Source organism: Pleurodeles waltl, chromosome 10 (genome assembly GCF_031143425.1).
Source record: "Pleurodeles waltl isolate 20211129_DDA chromosome 10, aPleWal1.hap1.20221129, whole genome shotgun sequence".
Classification (NCBI taxonomy): Eukaryota; Metazoa; Chordata; class Amphibia; order Caudata; family Salamandridae; genus Pleurodeles; species Pleurodeles waltl.
Window position 1 is genome coordinate 791,788,022 of NC_090449.1, and position 15,739 is coordinate 791,803,760.

Genomic DNA, 15,739 nt, shown 5'->3' on the forward strand with positions numbered 1-15,739 from the left:
TATACGATGTTCTGCCTTTACTGCAATTCCAGTAAAACCGAGTGCAGTCTGCACTGCACTGGTGAAACAGAGTGCATTTGACTGTATTATTTTATACGATGATCTGCTGTTGTACTAGTATTCCTGTAAAACAGGGTGTAGATTACACTGCACTAGTATGTCAGAGTGCATTTAACTACATGATGTTATGTGTTGTTTCGCTGTTACTGGCATTCCAGTAAAACAGGGTGTAATATGTGGTGTACTTTTGTGACAGAGTGCATTGGAATATATTATTTTATACGATGCTCTGCTGTTGTCCTGTAATCCCTGTAAAAATATGGTGTAGTCTGTTGTGTAGTGTGTCAGACTGCATCTGACTGAATGATTTTATACGATGCTCTGCTGTTGTACTGGTATTCATGTACAACAGGATGTAGTCTGTTGTGTACTAGTGAGGCAGAGTGCATTTGACTAGATTAATTTAAATGTCAATTTGATACCGTACTGGTAATTCCAGGAAAATAGGGTGTCGTCCCCCGTGTAGTACTGTGATATAATGTACCATACAATGCCACAACACACACGGTGCATGTCGCATTCTATCATCACAACATATGCATGTCCTCTACATTGCTATTATAACACAAAAGGTGTACCCAGCATTATACTACTTTAACACGTAGTGTATTTTCGACTATATCCATACGGAAAGGATAGGCTCAGAATACCGCAGTAAGTGGAGTTTAATTTGTGACGTGAAAATCTGTATGTTCCCACAATAAAACTTTCTGTGTTACTGTAAAAATTGTTTGCCCTGCACACTACTGTCTAATCCTTTGAGTATTTCTCTTTCTGACTTCATAATTACTTTCGTAGGGGACCCCAGAAGCGGAGCTTGGTCTCAAAGATCCACGTTTGGTCCTTGAATGCGCGTGTTTACAGCCCTAGCGACATTTTCTACAGCGCCTAAAAGCTGCCAAAAGGAGGAATGCTGATAATGCTCCACACACCGACAATAAATAAACAAACAAATAAGGCTGCCTAGAAACTACCACCCTCATAAGCACAAAACTACAAAACGTGTCCATAACTGCAGATGCAGTTATCAAGGCATGTGTAAAGCAGTTGGGACTGTATATACCGGTTTAATGGAAAGAAGCATACGATCAATTCAATACGTGCTAGCGAAAAAGGAAATGACAATTTCTACTGCAATGTGCACAAAGTAAAGTAAAATCTACATGATGAGATCATTCCACACAGTGAACTGCATCATAAGAAGGCCATGCTACTTTCTGATGTTCTCTACAGATTGTTGTCTGAAAGTCCGGTGTTAGCGGCCTAAGAATGCTGTGAAGTGTTGCAGATAATCATATGACATCTATATTAGTTAGAAAGTGCATTAAGCAATGATAAGTAGCTTTGCCATGAGGATACAATCCAGAATATGTGCTTAAATTGAAATAAAAATACTTCGTTCCTAAACTGTTGAGAACAATGTGTAGGCTAAAGCAATGTATTTTTTTTTCTGGCCCATTTAAGTGTGTATAATTAACTAAATTATACAGCATGCTGATTTTATGAAGTCCTCGTACTAACAGTGAATGGGAAAAAGTTGTGTTTTTTGTGCCTTGAGTGTATTAGTACGTAGTTGCAAGTTTCAGTTGTTATGCGTGCCAATATGTAGACAGAGTTCACGTAAAACGTGTCATTTCATCTTGGGGCTGTTTTGTCTACAACACCGCAGTCACTGAATGTCCTTGTCAGAACCCCAGACCACAGGGCCCTCTACTCCAGACCTGCGGGCTCCCACTCCAGACCTGCGGGCTCTCACTCCAGACCTCAGCATCCTTACACCAGCCCCTTGCAGCCTCATCCCACATCCCGAAAGCCCCACTTCCGGTGGGAGAGCGTGCAAGGGGTCTCGAAGATCTCACATTTGAAATCAGAGTTTTGTCATTCAGATGACCTCTGCAGAGAGGCGATGACTTGGACCGCACCGCCGTCCTTCACATCTGTGAGCACGTGTAACTGACAAGCTAAACCAGAGCCATTTAACCTGTGGCGTACTCGCCTGCTCCTTGATTAAACATAACCGAGATAATTAACTAAAAGTAACAATGCTCCTCTGTAGGGCTACACGTCCTCCCTTCCAGATAACGGCCTCGCTGGTAATATGTCATGAAAATTAACGATGCTTAGAGAAGGCGAGAGCACGAGGAGCTTAGAGCCCTCTACTTCCAGGCGTTTGTTTATAAGTTCAAAAGTTTACTGCGTGCACTTAAAGGGCATACCAAGGGCTCTTCCGTGATGCTCGCCTAATGCCCAGATATGAAACTGTATACCTGATAATCACACTTGAATCCAAGGGGGCCGTGTTAGCTAGATAGATAGATAGATAGATAGATAGATAGATAGATAGATAGATAGATAGATAGATAGATAGATAGATAGATAGATAGATAGATAGGATTTTGTAAACACACACGTATTGCAGGTGGTGAATGATTGACCAGGCAAGACCTAAAAGGAAACGAACAGTGTGTGATATGGCACAAAAAGGAAAGAATTCCCACCGTCCTTTCACTCCCAACAGTGCAAAAGTCAAAGGCTGGTGTTAAATGCGGCAATAAAGTGCATTGTTTAGTGATCACGCTCCGGCGAGAAGCCCTTTTATGTCGGGGCACAAAGCTGAGGCCCAGTCGGCGTTTGTTCGCCAGGAACCAGCCATTAACTGGGCCATAAAACTCCAAGAAGCCAGACTGGGTTCGCCACTCACTTTGATGTGCTACAATTTGGTAGGCATGCCTCAGCAGGGAGATAAAAAGAGATAGCACTGCCCTTTGAAAGCACTGCTTGCAAGCGCACAACTGCAGCAAACACGAGTAGAACAGAGCATCTGTTCTGCTTTTTCAAAACTGCGGTCTTGGTGCAGTCACAAAAGCATCTTTAAGATCAGAAGGCCAATGAAGTGCGCAGTTCAATGCCAGCATCCCTAGACTCACTCCCAGGTCCCAGGTCTGCTGCTGAAGTGCCAAAGGGGAATCTTACACATGCATAAAGACACCAAAAAGCGGAAGCCATCACCCCCACAAGTGTTAGTCCACAGTGTTAATTTACCCTCATCCCTCCTCCCCCCTCCTCCCAGAAGTGCCTCTTACGAACTTTTATCATATTATTACAAACTACTACAAAACAACAGTGGCTGTTACTGAAGAAAGTTCACATCACAAAATCTCCCTACAGCAACACACTGCCCTGTTCCTGTGACCTCCAAAGCGGCCACAAAAGCCACTAAAACAGAAGGGGGCCGTAAGAAACCAGACCTCAGGACTTACCTGAAGAGGCAGCGGCACTATTCCTGAAAGTTGTGAGAATTGTTGGCACCGCACCCTTAACCACCACAAAACGGGCCACTTGAGTGACCAGGGCTGCAGATGCAGCTTGCAAATCAGGCGAGCGCGGTCCGGCGTCAGCGGTGATTATATGTTGTGCGGACTATAATGCTGGACGTCAACTCCCCGGGACCATAAAACTTACTTTATGGCCACCACGTGACGTTTTATAGCCAGTCAGCCTATCTGTCTGCGCCCTGGATGATTTTACGAGCTAATTCAAGACAAAACCCTATTCATTTGGCAAGCAAATGTCATATAGCCGGAACTGGGCTTATAAAGTTTACTGTTTTATAACTTTTGGGGAAGGCGTTAATGTAAGCCGCCCGTATGAGGGCGAACCATTTCCTTGCTGCCAGATGCTCAGGCGAGTTCCCCATAGCAGCTCCGGTGAAGGTAAGCTACTTTCAGTTCCAGAAAGGGACATGCAGGGAATGGGAAATGTCTATTTAGGACGCTTTGAAAAGATACTGTTAGTTTGAGATTCCCTGCTATTTTATTTCGGTGCATTTCAATTCAAGATTTGTTTTAACTGCTGTTGGTAGCTTTATCAAATTTGTAGCCTTTCAGAATATTAAGAAAATAATTAACAGATATTTAAAACGCGCCTTTTCACCTTCTCAGCCCGGCGTATTTGCAGCTGCTTAATTTGGACACTAGCATAAACCACTATTGCGCACCAGCACACTCTGATCGTAATATTATCGTATATTTTTGGACTAGGTCGATAAAAACCTAACTCAGACAAACTGACATGTCCCGCAACACACCCTGCAAAAATCAGATTACAAAATAGTTACAATAAAAAGTTTTATTTTGTTGTTGTTGCTTCCAGTCAGTTTTTAATTAAAAAAAAAAAAACAAATACAAAAAAAGCGTATCACATTTCAATTAAACAGCCAGGGTTCGACTATATATTTTTTGAACTTTATGCGCAAAACGATACATCACTGAAACTGCGCTTATAAGAGCCACTTTCTAAAGAGTTCGTGCAAAGTTCATACAAAGGCACAGCAAAGGACACACTGCTCGGAGACACAGCTTTCCGTCACAGGAATACTAATCACAACACAATGGTACACGGACAAGTCGTACTGAAACTCTTGTCTCTACAACGGCGCTAGGTACACGCAGAATCCATAGGTAGTTTCGAGTCGTTTTCCGACAGCTTGTAGCTAGTTAGACATACACAATTTCATACACATATACACGTTTAGTAGGTCGAGTGCATCACATGACGTTTGTACTAAACATAGATTTATTTTTTACAGTTACTTCAAGTAACACGCTTCATATATAAATAAGTTAAGACATGTAAGTGCCAAGACAAAGGCATTCGAAACAAAAAATAAAAAGATTTGTACAACAGCCGACCTACACGAGGGGTGGGGGCGAGGTTTAGCACGGGATAGAGGTGAGGTGGCACGGACCGGGACGTCCTTCACAGAAGTAACACTAGGTAGTTTCAGAGAGTCACCTCGGCGCTGGCACCATGGCAGGGGGCACGAGGGCAGACCCTCAAGGACGGAATGCCCCCCCTGCGGCCGCCATGCTCATGCTTTTCAGTTTGTTGTCTTTCTTCCATTTCATGCGCCGGTTCTGGAACCAGATTTTGATCTGTCTCTCGGAGAGGCAGAGGGCGTGCGCAATCTCGATCCTCCGCCGGCGGGTCAGGTATCTGTTGAAGTGGAACTCCTTCTCCAGCTCCAGGGTCTGGTAGCGGGTGTAGGCTGTGCGCGCCCGCTTCCCCTCGGGCCCCCCGATGTTGTCTGCAAGGGAAAGGAAGACGTTACTTGGGAGCCAAAAGTCGCTTGCCTTTAGCTTTCCAATGGGCACCACCTGCACGAAGAAGGATGCCTTCCTACTCACAAATGCCCGCCAGTGCCCTGACAGTATTCAACAAGTTTTGCATCTTTGTCAACCGTGGAAGAGAATGCGATTTCTTTTTTAAGGGGTACAGTTGCCTTTTAGACGAATCTGCCAGAAGAGAAGTGAGAAAAGCTAGCCCAACACAACGCTTCCCTACTCGTCGAAAAGACATTTTCGAAGAGTTTTTACAGGTTTAAGTGACATCTACCAACTAAGAAAGCACGCCCAGGGGTGCTGCTTTCTGTAAATAGTGGGCGCCCAACATGCAACATGCCACATATGCATCCAATCTGCCGTGCACCCTGGAAGAGGGGATTCAAAATGGCTATTGCAACAGTTTTAGTTTTACTATTCTGAATAATTTTAGGCAGGCTCTAGAAGATCCCTTCAAATATATACAGTGTTTCTTAAGACACTGCGACAAGGCAAAACCCAGGCGACGGTTCATTTTTTTCTCTTTCCTACTTAAGAGGGTTGCAATATTTTTTAAACTTTTCCCAGAGTGCGGGGGACTGGGCACTAAAGTTAGCGCCTGCATGCTGCTGCAGTGGCCTCGCAGGGACCCTCTGAAATGAAAAGAGGCTCGGCATTATTTACCATGGCTTATGTGCAGTTTCCTCATCCAGGGGTAGATCTGTGGCTGTGCTGCTGACGCCGCCGCTGAGGTTGGGCTCTGACCGTGCTGTGAACTCGCCTGCTCGCCGCCGCCGCCCGTCGTGTCCTCCTCCGTCCCAGAAGAGGCGCCCATCCCATCCCTGCTGCTGCTGATGTGGGTCGTGCTGCTGTTGTGACTGCTGCTGGTGTGGGACGAGTTGCCGGTGGAGTTCACCAGGGCGGTCTTGCCCACCACCCCCAGTCCCGGGTGGCTCTCGGTGACGGCGGTGGGAGAGGTGGCCCCGGCCACAGCCACAGCAGCACTGCAGGGCAGGGGGTCAGGTGGAGCCGGAGAAGAGGTGGCAGCAGGCTGGCTGTACCTGGGCTCCGCCGCGGCTGCAGAGGTGGCATTGCTGGGCGGGTAATTTCTTGCCCTCTCACTGGCACCAAAGTGGTTGGAGGCTGCCCGCCCCACGCTCAGATCCATGCCATTGTACCCGTACCCGTAGCGGCTGGAATGCATGCCTGCCGGCTCCCTGTAGGGCTCGCTCACCGAGCCGGGGTCTCCATAATTGTGTATCTGGTAGTCCTGGCCATTGGAATAGCGGCCGCAAAATGAGTTTACAAAATAAGAGCTCATTTGTTTTTTGATATGTGTGCTTGATTTGTGGCTCTGGGTCGTTTTGTGCGTCTATAGCACCCTTGCACAATTTATGATGAATTATGGAAATGACTGGGACATGTAGTTGCTTCTCTCCTACGTAGGCGCCCAAATATGGGGTACGGCTCGGAGTCACGTGCTTTTGTTGTCCAGTCGTAAATCCTGCCTAGTGACCTCTAGAGGTAAACTCGTGCAGTGTCGGGCGGGGAGCGGGAGGCTGCTGAGCGCGGGCGCGCGCCCGGGCGCGCTCGCAAGTCGCCTGGAAAACTTTGGCTCGGGCTCTTGCGCCACCTGCTGGACACCAGGAGGCTTTTCCTTTCCTCTTTTTTTTCCCAAGCAGAGGGGTTGTTGAAGGGGCCGGGGTCGAATTGAGGTTACTTCCCATTATAGGAAAAATTACAGCATTTCCCTCGGAGTGTCATTAGGGGCGACCAAATGGGCTGCCTGTCAGCTGCGGTGTGACAATAACAGGGCAATATAAAACATGCCGCCAATATGTTTCATTGCTTTTGCGGTACTGGTAGCAAAACCCGATGTTACAGTCCATTTTTCCCTATAAAAAGGCGTACATACAAACGTGTATATATGTGTATGTATACATTCAGAAATATAATTTACACGGATATATCATGCTTTAAATAAGGTAATTTAAGTGTCCATTTAATGCGAATAGTCTCCCGTCTGTTTTACAGCTGGCTGGGAAAAACGAGGTCTTTATACCAATGTAAAATCCATCTGAAATAAGAGTCGGGGGCGTTTAACTCGCACCGAAAGCGAAACTTGTTTATTTCGCCCTAGGAGTGTTTATTTGAAGTGCAAGATTTTTCGTGTTGCTTTAAATATTTCGGGATTTTGAAGTCAGCAGTCTCGGCTGCACTCTCCTACCTGTGTTTGTTCTGCCGTGAGAAGACCTCGCTTGCGTTTTTAAAAGGCAATTTCTTCATATTTCATGATGCCGGTCAACAATCGATCGCTTAATTGCGAAACTATTGACATTTGCAGGCACCTATTTTGTATAAGGTTTGAGTGGACATATTTTTACATGAAATTACCATTTTTAATGACATATGGGAGAAGGTCCAAACCAAACGACTGCAAAATAGAAGGTAAACATTTCTATCATTTTCTTTCCTAGTATTCCGGTTGTTTGGGCTTAAATATCTCAGCACAGTTGTACTATTTTTTCCGGTATGGCTGTTAGTGCGTCGTGCAGTGACAACCTCAATGTAAACCAGAGATGGCGAATGTCTTTTGCGGGAGGGGCAGGAAATTATTTGTCGTGGAAATAATCAGTAATTGGAATTACAAATAGTGGTCAGTTCAGGTGCTTTGTTAACAATTAAGCAGCCATTCCCCGGACACACATGTGTGACTATAATTGTGTCATTACAACTACTCTTTTTGCGAAACCGGATGTTGCGAAAATAGACGCTAACATCCAATCTACTTTTACGCGGAATCTTAACACTGTACAGTACTCATCTGTCAACTACCCTCTATTTTTTTTTTTAGTTCTGCGACTTGAGCCATGGTCCTAAAAAAAAAAAAAAAGATGGACATCTTCTGAATCCGAATTCCAAAAAATGTACATTCAGGGCAAGCCGAAGGGGGTCCCGGACAGGCCCGTTCACCTTTACTGGGGGGTGCTGAGGTCCCTCGGCGTGTCCACTTTGTCCTCGCTGCTGGGCTGGGTGGAGTTCGCCAGCTTGCTCTCTTTTTTCCATTTCATGCGCCGGTTTTGAAACCATATTTTAATCTGTCGTTCGGTGAGGCAGAGGGCGCTGGCAATTTCAATTCTTCGCCTCCTGGTGAGGTATCTGTTGAAGTGAAACTCCTTTTCCAGCTCCAGGGTCTGGTATCTGGTGTACGTCTGCCTTCCTCTCCGCCCGTGCATCCCATAAACTGAAGCTGTAACAAATAAAGAGAATAATAAACATACAACGGAGATTAAAAAAGGCCCACACAACTGCGGACACCCTATCTTGTGGGACAGCTGTACTGTATACCGGAGAATAGTCTGTGATTATGAAACAAATATACACTTAAGAATTCCAGTTTATTTAATGTCACATAACTATGTCATATGACCATAGTGCACAGAGTGATACCTCGCTATAGCGCCTCATAGCTATACACTGCAGTCCCCTAGTTGAAGGCAGCCGAACTTTGATGTATTTGGTGCACAGTGCAGTTTTAAAAACATCCCTGCAAAGGTCTGAAGTATAATATCCCATTAATTCCACTGAAAATTCCAATTTAAACTGCAAATAAGCCGGCATTAAATGGCGTTGTTTGCACATTTCATATCTATTCCAAAAATGCAACTGAATAATTGGCACATTTGTGATATTTTGGAGGTACATGAAAGTATTGGGGTTACATGAGTTACACGTTAGTACTGTAGGGGCTCAAGTGTCGGTATACCATCATACCCCAAAATTAGGCATATTTAACATCAAAATATCAATTATAGAATCACCTTTGTGTTAAAATTATTAAATTCACGTTTGGGTTGCTTCACTGGCCTGGTTCAGGGGCGCTATCTGCCTAGTTCTGGGAAGGAGCTTGGAAATTATTTTTCGGTGTAACATGCACGTGCATTTCCGCATCCTGCCTGCAGAACGACTGCGAAGTTATTAGTTGACAAACAAGTAAGGTATCCCAGTAACTCACCCGCACAGGAGTTCACCCGCTGCATCCAGGGGTAGACCGGGCTGCCGTACTTCCGGTCGCCGCAGTCTTCGCTGACACTTTTGTTCTGCGCGCCATCCGGCTTGTACTGCTGCTCGGGTGAAAAGTGCAGGTACTCGGCGTGACCCCGCTGCTTGCCGCTGCCGGTGGGGGGCTCGCTCGGCGCCTCTTTCTCTGGGTAGAAGCAGGACGCCCCATATTCATAAGGTCCGCGGTTACAGGCAATAACTGTGTTAGATTGCTGGTAGAAACAAGGTGAGGAGCTGTAGTTTTTTTCCTGGAACGTCGAAGTCCCATAAGAAGCTGGGAAGTGCCTCAGCGCCTCGTAGCCAGATGGGTAGAGAGGTATTTGCCCCAGGAAGGAGTCCTGCCCATTGCCCAGGCTAGCGGGGAAAGTGCCATTGACGAAATAGGAACTCATTTGCTCGCCCACTCTGCGGTGCCCAGATTTGTTTTCTATTGGTATATGTGGCTGTATCTATTAGAACTCATCCAACTGGTTTGTTTCTGGATGGCCGAGCGCCAAAACCGACAGCAGCACATGTAACCAGCTGATCTGCGGCTGGCCAATGGCGAGGCGCCTGCCTCCAGGAGAGCCCCCGTGGGACTCGAGGAGTGAGCACGCAAAGTTAACAACCCGCCAGGTGCCTGGAAACTGGACCTCTGCTCTGCTGTGTCAGGCTCATAAGTGCCGAGAAGGCAGTGGCTGTGCTGTGTCCTTCCGGGCACACACACATAACCCCAGCTTGGCAGCTGTCAGAGCCTAGTATATGGGCGCACACACCCACTCCTGTGGGCACCTGGCGTGGTGAGTTTTGAGCGCGTGTGTGTGTGAAAAAGGAAGCCAGGAGAAGTTTGTTTTTGTGTGTGTGTGTGAGAGAGAAAGTCGGTGTGTGTTTGTTGTCTGTCTGTGTGTCTGCGTGTGTGTGTGTAAGGCAAGATCCGGAAGAATTAGTGTGGGTGTGTATGGAAAAGTCAGGGCCAGGACAAAAGTAGGTGTATGTGTGTGTGCGCGCGCGCGCGCGCGAGTGTGTATGTATATGTGTAGAGAAGGCAAAACCAGGAAAAATGAGTGTGGGTGTGTATAGAAATGGCAAGGCCACAACAAATGTAGTACGTGTGTGGGTGGTGTAAAAAAGGAAAGCCAGGAGAAAGTGTGTGTGTGTTTCTGTGTGTAAAAAGGTAAAGTCAGGAGAAATATATATCTGTGTGAATTTCTGTATGTGTGTAAAAGGGGACTGAGAAATATCTGTGTGACTGAGTGAGTGTGTGTAAAAGGCAACCCTGGATAGATCTGTGTGTATGCACGTGCGCAAAAGGCAAGATCAGGAGAAAGATCTGTGTGTGTGAGTGCAGAAAACTAGACCAGGAAAAATGCGAAAATGTAGTTTGTCTTCAACTGTAGACGCAAACAACATGGTTCTATAAGAGAAAAGAGATATTACGACGTAGAAAAGTTTGTGTGTTGGTAAAAATCCCCTGTACCACAGATAGGCATACTTGGGGTGAGGAGGGCTTCTCACACCGCCCTGCATTGGTACCTCTTAAATCGGAGAACATGGGTACATATGTGGCTGCATACGATGTGTGTGTCATGAGTGGTGCAGTGTGTGTGTGCCAGCATGCTCTGATTTCGATAGTCACAGAGATGAAAGGCATCCCAGGCTTGTTTACATTTTTGAACATGAAAGGGATGCCTTGGTGTAAAACACCCGCCATAAATCCTCCGCCGGGAAGGCTGCCAAGAAAGCAGGCCGTGCACAAACACCACAATTATAAAGCATGCTGTACTTTGCGGAATGCGACGGAAGGAGGGTTTTATTGCGCCGAGGTTTGTGCCTGCTAGTGAATAACATACCTGAGCCCAGTCCTATCCCATTTGCTGAGCCATGGCGAGTCATCCGGCGTGTAACTTGACACCCCGCCCCTTCCACCAGTGTCCGCACAGAACCACAACAGCCCTTTGATGACACAGCTATTAAACGCAACAATATCAACATAGGTTTCCCCTAACGGGACAGGATAATCCGCTCAAAATAAACAGGTGTCCGTTCTTCCAAGCGCAGAATGCATTACAACATACTTCACAATCATTCACACCTCCTGTAAAATAAACCTGTTCATACGTCAGTATCTACATTTTGTTGACGTGAATATTCTTTGAAGCAAGAAAACTTCAAAAATACATTTACATTTCACACAGAATATGTTCAATAATTCCCGCCTTAAACATAGGTGTGTGTATAGCTCCTAGGCCTTCAGCATAATTGCTGACTATTCGCTGTGGCATAACTGTTTTATGATGTTGTGTGCCTATGGGCGGCGCATCTAGGGATCATTGAAACGTTCCACCACTTTCAAACACTGTAAAAAGGGTATTGTTACAACCCAGCTTTTTGACAAAGTCAGATTGACGGACACGTGATATGTACACTTATAATGTAACGTAAACTGTGAACGACTGCAGAAGCGAGGCGTGACCGTATGTTCTCCGTGCTTATATTCAGGGTCTTATTTTGTAGCTGCCAAATGAGTCGATTATTGCACCACACGAAAAGAAAAAATAACATCCCATAAAAAAAAATCACCTAAAATAATGACCATCCCACCAAAATAAATAATGACCATCTCACCAAAATAAATAATGACCATTCCACCAAAATAAATAATAACCAGACCACCAAAGGAAAAAATAGCCAAACCACCAAAGGAAATAATGATCAGACCAGTTCTAAAAGTTGATATAATTTCACTACCACTTACCAGTAGGTCGGTAAGGCTAACACGAGAAGGGTTTTTATTTTATTTTATGCTTTTTTTTTGTATAGGCTGGCCCATAGACCTAAACCTGGATTGAAGTGAGTGGAATGATTTTCTAAATAGTTCTTAATAAAGGAAACATGCAAACATTGACGACTCTATGTCACAAAAGCACGATGTGGAATAAACGGCGTAGTTAAAATAAAAATGTTTTTTAACACAGGGATATTTCCGTTTGGCCAAAGACGATGAACACATTCCGCAAATATATTGAAGCAGGAGTGACATGTTTAGGCAAAATAGGCTTCGAAATTCCCTTAATAGTTGCAGATATTATCATGCTTTATGTGCCATGCAAGGGCGCGGCCGCCATTTTGTCTGTGAAGAGATTTTAAAACAGGAGGCGCCTGGACTGTCCATAGCGTCGACAAACCCTGTGAGCGTACACTGACGCCGGAGACAAAACATGCACAAACCCACTCCATGGTTCAACAGCGTGGACATGTAGTTCACTACGAGGAACAGGTTCGTGTCTTCGGAGCAGGAGAGTTTTAAAATGTACACATTTATTTATATATACCCAACCCTGCAAATTGTTCTGAGATGAGTGTTCCTCCTGCTGGACTAAATTTATTTTCGAATATCTGCCCCTGCGAGGATGCAGCTAGCCTCAGCAAATTCATGATTAAAAGTTCAATAATAATATTTTCATTTTTTGAGAACTTTACTTACTCACTGCATGGCAAAGCAAGGAGAAAAATAAAACATAGACCACTGGCAATATTTTTTTATGGTCCTTGTTAAAGCTTGGTGTTTTTTTAACATAGGATATGAATCCTGCCTGTCGGGTGTCAAACTGCATTAGTCTTAGATTAGAGTTCTACACAGCAACACTCCAGTAGACGAAGGAAGGTTCACCCCAAAGCATAGTCTTTCATACATTCACTGGCACGCAGTAACCCACAAAAGTAACTAGTTCAGATTTATCCTCAATCTACCCTCTTTTACCCGTGGGGCCATGTATGAAATGAAACAAAGAAATGTAATGTACAGCAAAGTCGAAAACGCAATTGTGTGACGAAAAGTAAATAATATACACCCCACAAAATCGCACGTGGCCATATTGCAATTTAAAATTGAACCTGTACTGAAATCACTACCCAAGTTCACGTGCAAAGAAAAATCGAAAATATTGAACTGTTTACTCACAAAGCTGGCGTCAACCCCAGTGTACACTGATTAGCAAACCTCGCTTATAAATCCCATTGGCTGAGTCATGCAGTCAAGGCTGTATTACCATACACTTCATTCCTTATCCGTCAGATAAAAGCAGGCCAACAGTTTAAGAACGCTTAAAACCTTCAGACGCGAACTTCAAGTGGGCCATTTATCCCTATTTAGAAGATATCGATTCATTAATATTTCTTGTCCAAAAGGTAGGCCACTCACTCACTCGCTTGCTCATTCCTCAGCTTGGAGCTCGTAACAAGAAATTCACTATTTGTACCACACGGTGGCAGCAGCGAGCAAACATCGCCTAATAATAAAGCCTCCACCGCAGTCGCAGCCGGTCAGATACTGCATTGCAATGCAAATGTAATTCTGTTTTCAGATAACAAAGCGCACTCAATGTCGATATTATCAGCTCCCGCATCACATCGCAGTCGCTAATTGCCGTAATGAATAGCAACAACGTAGAGCAGCGAAACTCCATTTACTAACGCTGCTGCGCGCGAGGCTCTGACAGCCGGAAACACAAGGTCGCAGAACCCGCCTGGGTTGGACGTTTCCTCCCACGTTTAACCACTTTATTACATTCATATTAATCAATTTGTTGTGCATTTTTCATCCCTACTTTAGTGATACCGATTTTAAAAACCTTATCATTTTTTTTTCCAAATCATTATTTATCGAAACGTATTCGCTTACTTGATTGCAATATTTGTACACTTAGACTACCTTATACGAAATGTACAATTCCTATTAGGACACGTTCTCTAATGATTAAATCAAACGCGGTACTTTGAGACTGCGTCACATTTCACACACAGACACGTACATAACACAGGCAGACACGCGCGCAGTCATGTATAAACAGGCGCCATTTAAAAGGGGGGGCTGTGCAGCCGGGTTCCATAGTTTCTGTGCTACTGTAAGCGAAACTGATTAAAAAGAAGGATGCGGTTGATGAAGAAATAGCGCGTGCTCTTTACACAAACCACACACAGGTATACCCACCTATGGAAACTACGGGTGTGTTTAGCATTGACGCCCAAGTTAATACCACAATTTTTTCTACAACCTTGGAATGATGTCATCTCAAAACACACACTTAAACCATTATAAGCAGAATCCCATAAGAATTCAATCAAAGGCACATATATGTATGTGTAGGTAAATATATTAATTGTAATTATTCTTCGCAAGAAAACCATAGCTATAACATTAGCACATGTAGAATTTCCCCCAAAAATTAAAAGAAAGCGGGTCAACAATTATTTCAATGTATGTGCATTAACAATGCAAACTAGAGTGCCTGGGATCTCTTATTTAGCCAGTAATTGTCAAAGGCAGGGATCTAGTTGAAATGTTTTCAGAAAGTGCACAATGTATAAAAATTCTTAACCCATCTCGCCTATCTGTGCTTCCCGCAGAGCTCTCACCTTTGGGACTGGCTGGCAGGAGCCTTCGCCGCGCACTTGACAGCTGTCTCGTTGGCTGCACAGGAGACGAATCGCCCCGTTCTTTCGGTGCCAGGAAGGAGCAGGAAACGAGGCAGGCTGCACGCCGAAGAGCCGCCAGTCCGGAGCCCGGGATCCCGGGTGCCACACCCTCCAGCCCCGGGCCTGAGGCCCACCGGCCAGGAGCCCCGCCCCGGGCAGCTGCCGGTGCTGGAGCGCCATGGACTCTGCTCCCTGCACCGACGGGTCGGGGTCTCAATCCAGCGAAATCCGTGGAAGGACTGAGCCGAGCAAAAGAATGCAGCGCTATTCTCGCAAGGGAAATTATAAAAAAAAGTTCATGTTCTCCGTTAGTGTCCACATGACCAGCCGCGGCCAATAGAACTCTCGAACAACTCATAAAGTTCTATTGCAAAGTTGTAAATTCTCATAAACAACAACGGATTTATGGCCCTTTCCTCATCAGTAGTAGAGGGAGGTCTTACGGAGACGCCATCTTACCTTCCCGAGGACCAGCCTCCAGACAGGAACCTCTCCAATTATTGCCATGCAAAGCACCGAGATGAACTGTTGAGGGGGCGGTCTCCGGGGTGCAGAGGCAGCCCCCTCCCCCCCAGGCCATCGCTGCGGGGTGTACATACTGTGCCCCCCCCCACCTCTCTGCCGACCTTGCAAACACCTTCCTCCAGTGCTGAGTGAACGAACATTGGCTCTCTGGGCGATTATTATATGTTTACCCAGAAAGGCGCAGAGGGCCTGCTTGGATCTCTGGGGCCTGCCCAGGTGCGCTCACAAACTTATACCGTGAACCCATCCGGATTCTTTTTCTACCTAAGGACACTTCCCATTGACACCTCTCTGTTGTAAACACCCCTTTAACACTGGTCCTGACCGCATGAGGTGGGTATTAATGTCCGTTGTCTCGAATCTGAAGTCTCCACAGCCCCGAATGGGTGTTTCGCCATTTCATATTTTGCACGACCTCAAGGACTGAGCATCTGTGAGGAGTTTTCTTCGAAATGCATGATCCTTTTTAAACGCATACATAGTATTCCTCACGTTTTACCTTCAATAAACAGGAGCTAATTTCAATGAATTTGTTCATA

General features: G+C 45.4%; 3 protein-coding genes and 2 long non-coding RNA genes across 6 annotated transcripts in view; 2 read left to right on the plus strand and 3 right to left on the minus strand.

Annotated features, from left to right (window-relative positions):
* The window catches only part of LOC138261889 (uncharacterized), a 52,302-nt gene extending 50,882 nt beyond the window's left edge, over positions 1-1,420 (plus strand). Inside the window, exon 3 of the long non-coding RNA XR_011199171.1 lies at positions 859-1,420. This is a non-coding gene — a long non-coding RNA (uncharacterized lncRNA). The remainder of the gene's footprint in view (positions 1-858) is intronic.
* The window catches only part of HOXA3 (homeobox A3), a 93,146-nt gene extending 77,918 nt beyond the window's left edge, over positions 1-15,228 (minus strand). The window contains exon 1 of one of the 2 annotated variants that reach the window (XM_069211430.1): positions 14,616-15,228. In XM_069211430.1, coding sequence (XP_069067531.1) covers positions 14,616-15,033 — 418 coding nt within the window. In that variant the 5' untranslated portion in view covers positions 15,034-15,228. The remainder of the gene's footprint in view (positions 1-14,615) is intronic. The other variant, XM_069211428.1, reaches the window with a different exon arrangement.
* LOC138261887 (uncharacterized) lies at positions 3,687-15,729 on the plus strand. The gene is made up of 2 exons (XR_011199169.1): positions 3,687-3,773; positions 14,607-15,729. It is a non-coding gene; the product is annotated as an uncharacterized lncRNA (long non-coding RNA).
* Positions 4,177-6,691, minus strand: HOXA5 (homeobox A5). The gene is made up of 2 exons (XM_069211423.1): positions 5,844-6,691; positions 4,177-5,146 (listed from the first exon to the last, which is right to left on the minus strand). The coding sequence occupies exons 1-2, from the start codon at positions 6,478-6,480 to the stop codon at positions 4,896-4,898; spliced, it is 888 nt and encodes a 295-aa protein (XP_069067524.1). The 5' UTR covers positions 6,481-6,691; the 3' UTR covers positions 4,177-4,895.
* On the minus strand, positions 6,861-9,842 carry HOXA6 (homeobox A6). The gene is made up of 2 exons (XM_069211433.1): positions 9,175-9,842; positions 6,861-8,409 (listed from the first exon to the last, which is right to left on the minus strand). Exons 1-2 carry the CDS (start codon positions 9,611-9,613, stop codon positions 8,135-8,137), a joined length of 714 nt encoding a protein of 237 aa, XP_069067534.1. The 5' UTR covers positions 9,614-9,842; the 3' UTR covers positions 6,861-8,134.
* Positions 15,730-15,739: the final 10 nt, after the last annotated feature.

Coding starts and splice junctions, on each gene's coding strand:
- HOXA5 (XM_069211423.1), bottom strand. CDS start 6,480: ATGAGCTCTTATTTTGTAAACTCATTTTGCGGCCGCTATTCCAATGGC. Junction 5,147..5,843: donor GAAACTGCACATAAGCCATG/GTAAATAATGCC, acceptor TTTCCCTTGCAG/ACAACATCGGGGGGCCCGAG.
- HOXA6 (XM_069211433.1), bottom strand. CDS start 9,613: ATGAGTTCCTATTTCGTCAATGGCACTTTCCCCGCTAGCCTGGGCAAT. Junction 8,410..9,174: donor GCGGGTGAACTCCTGTGCGG/GTGAGTTACTGG, acceptor TATTTGTTACAG/CTTCAGTTTATGGGATGCAC.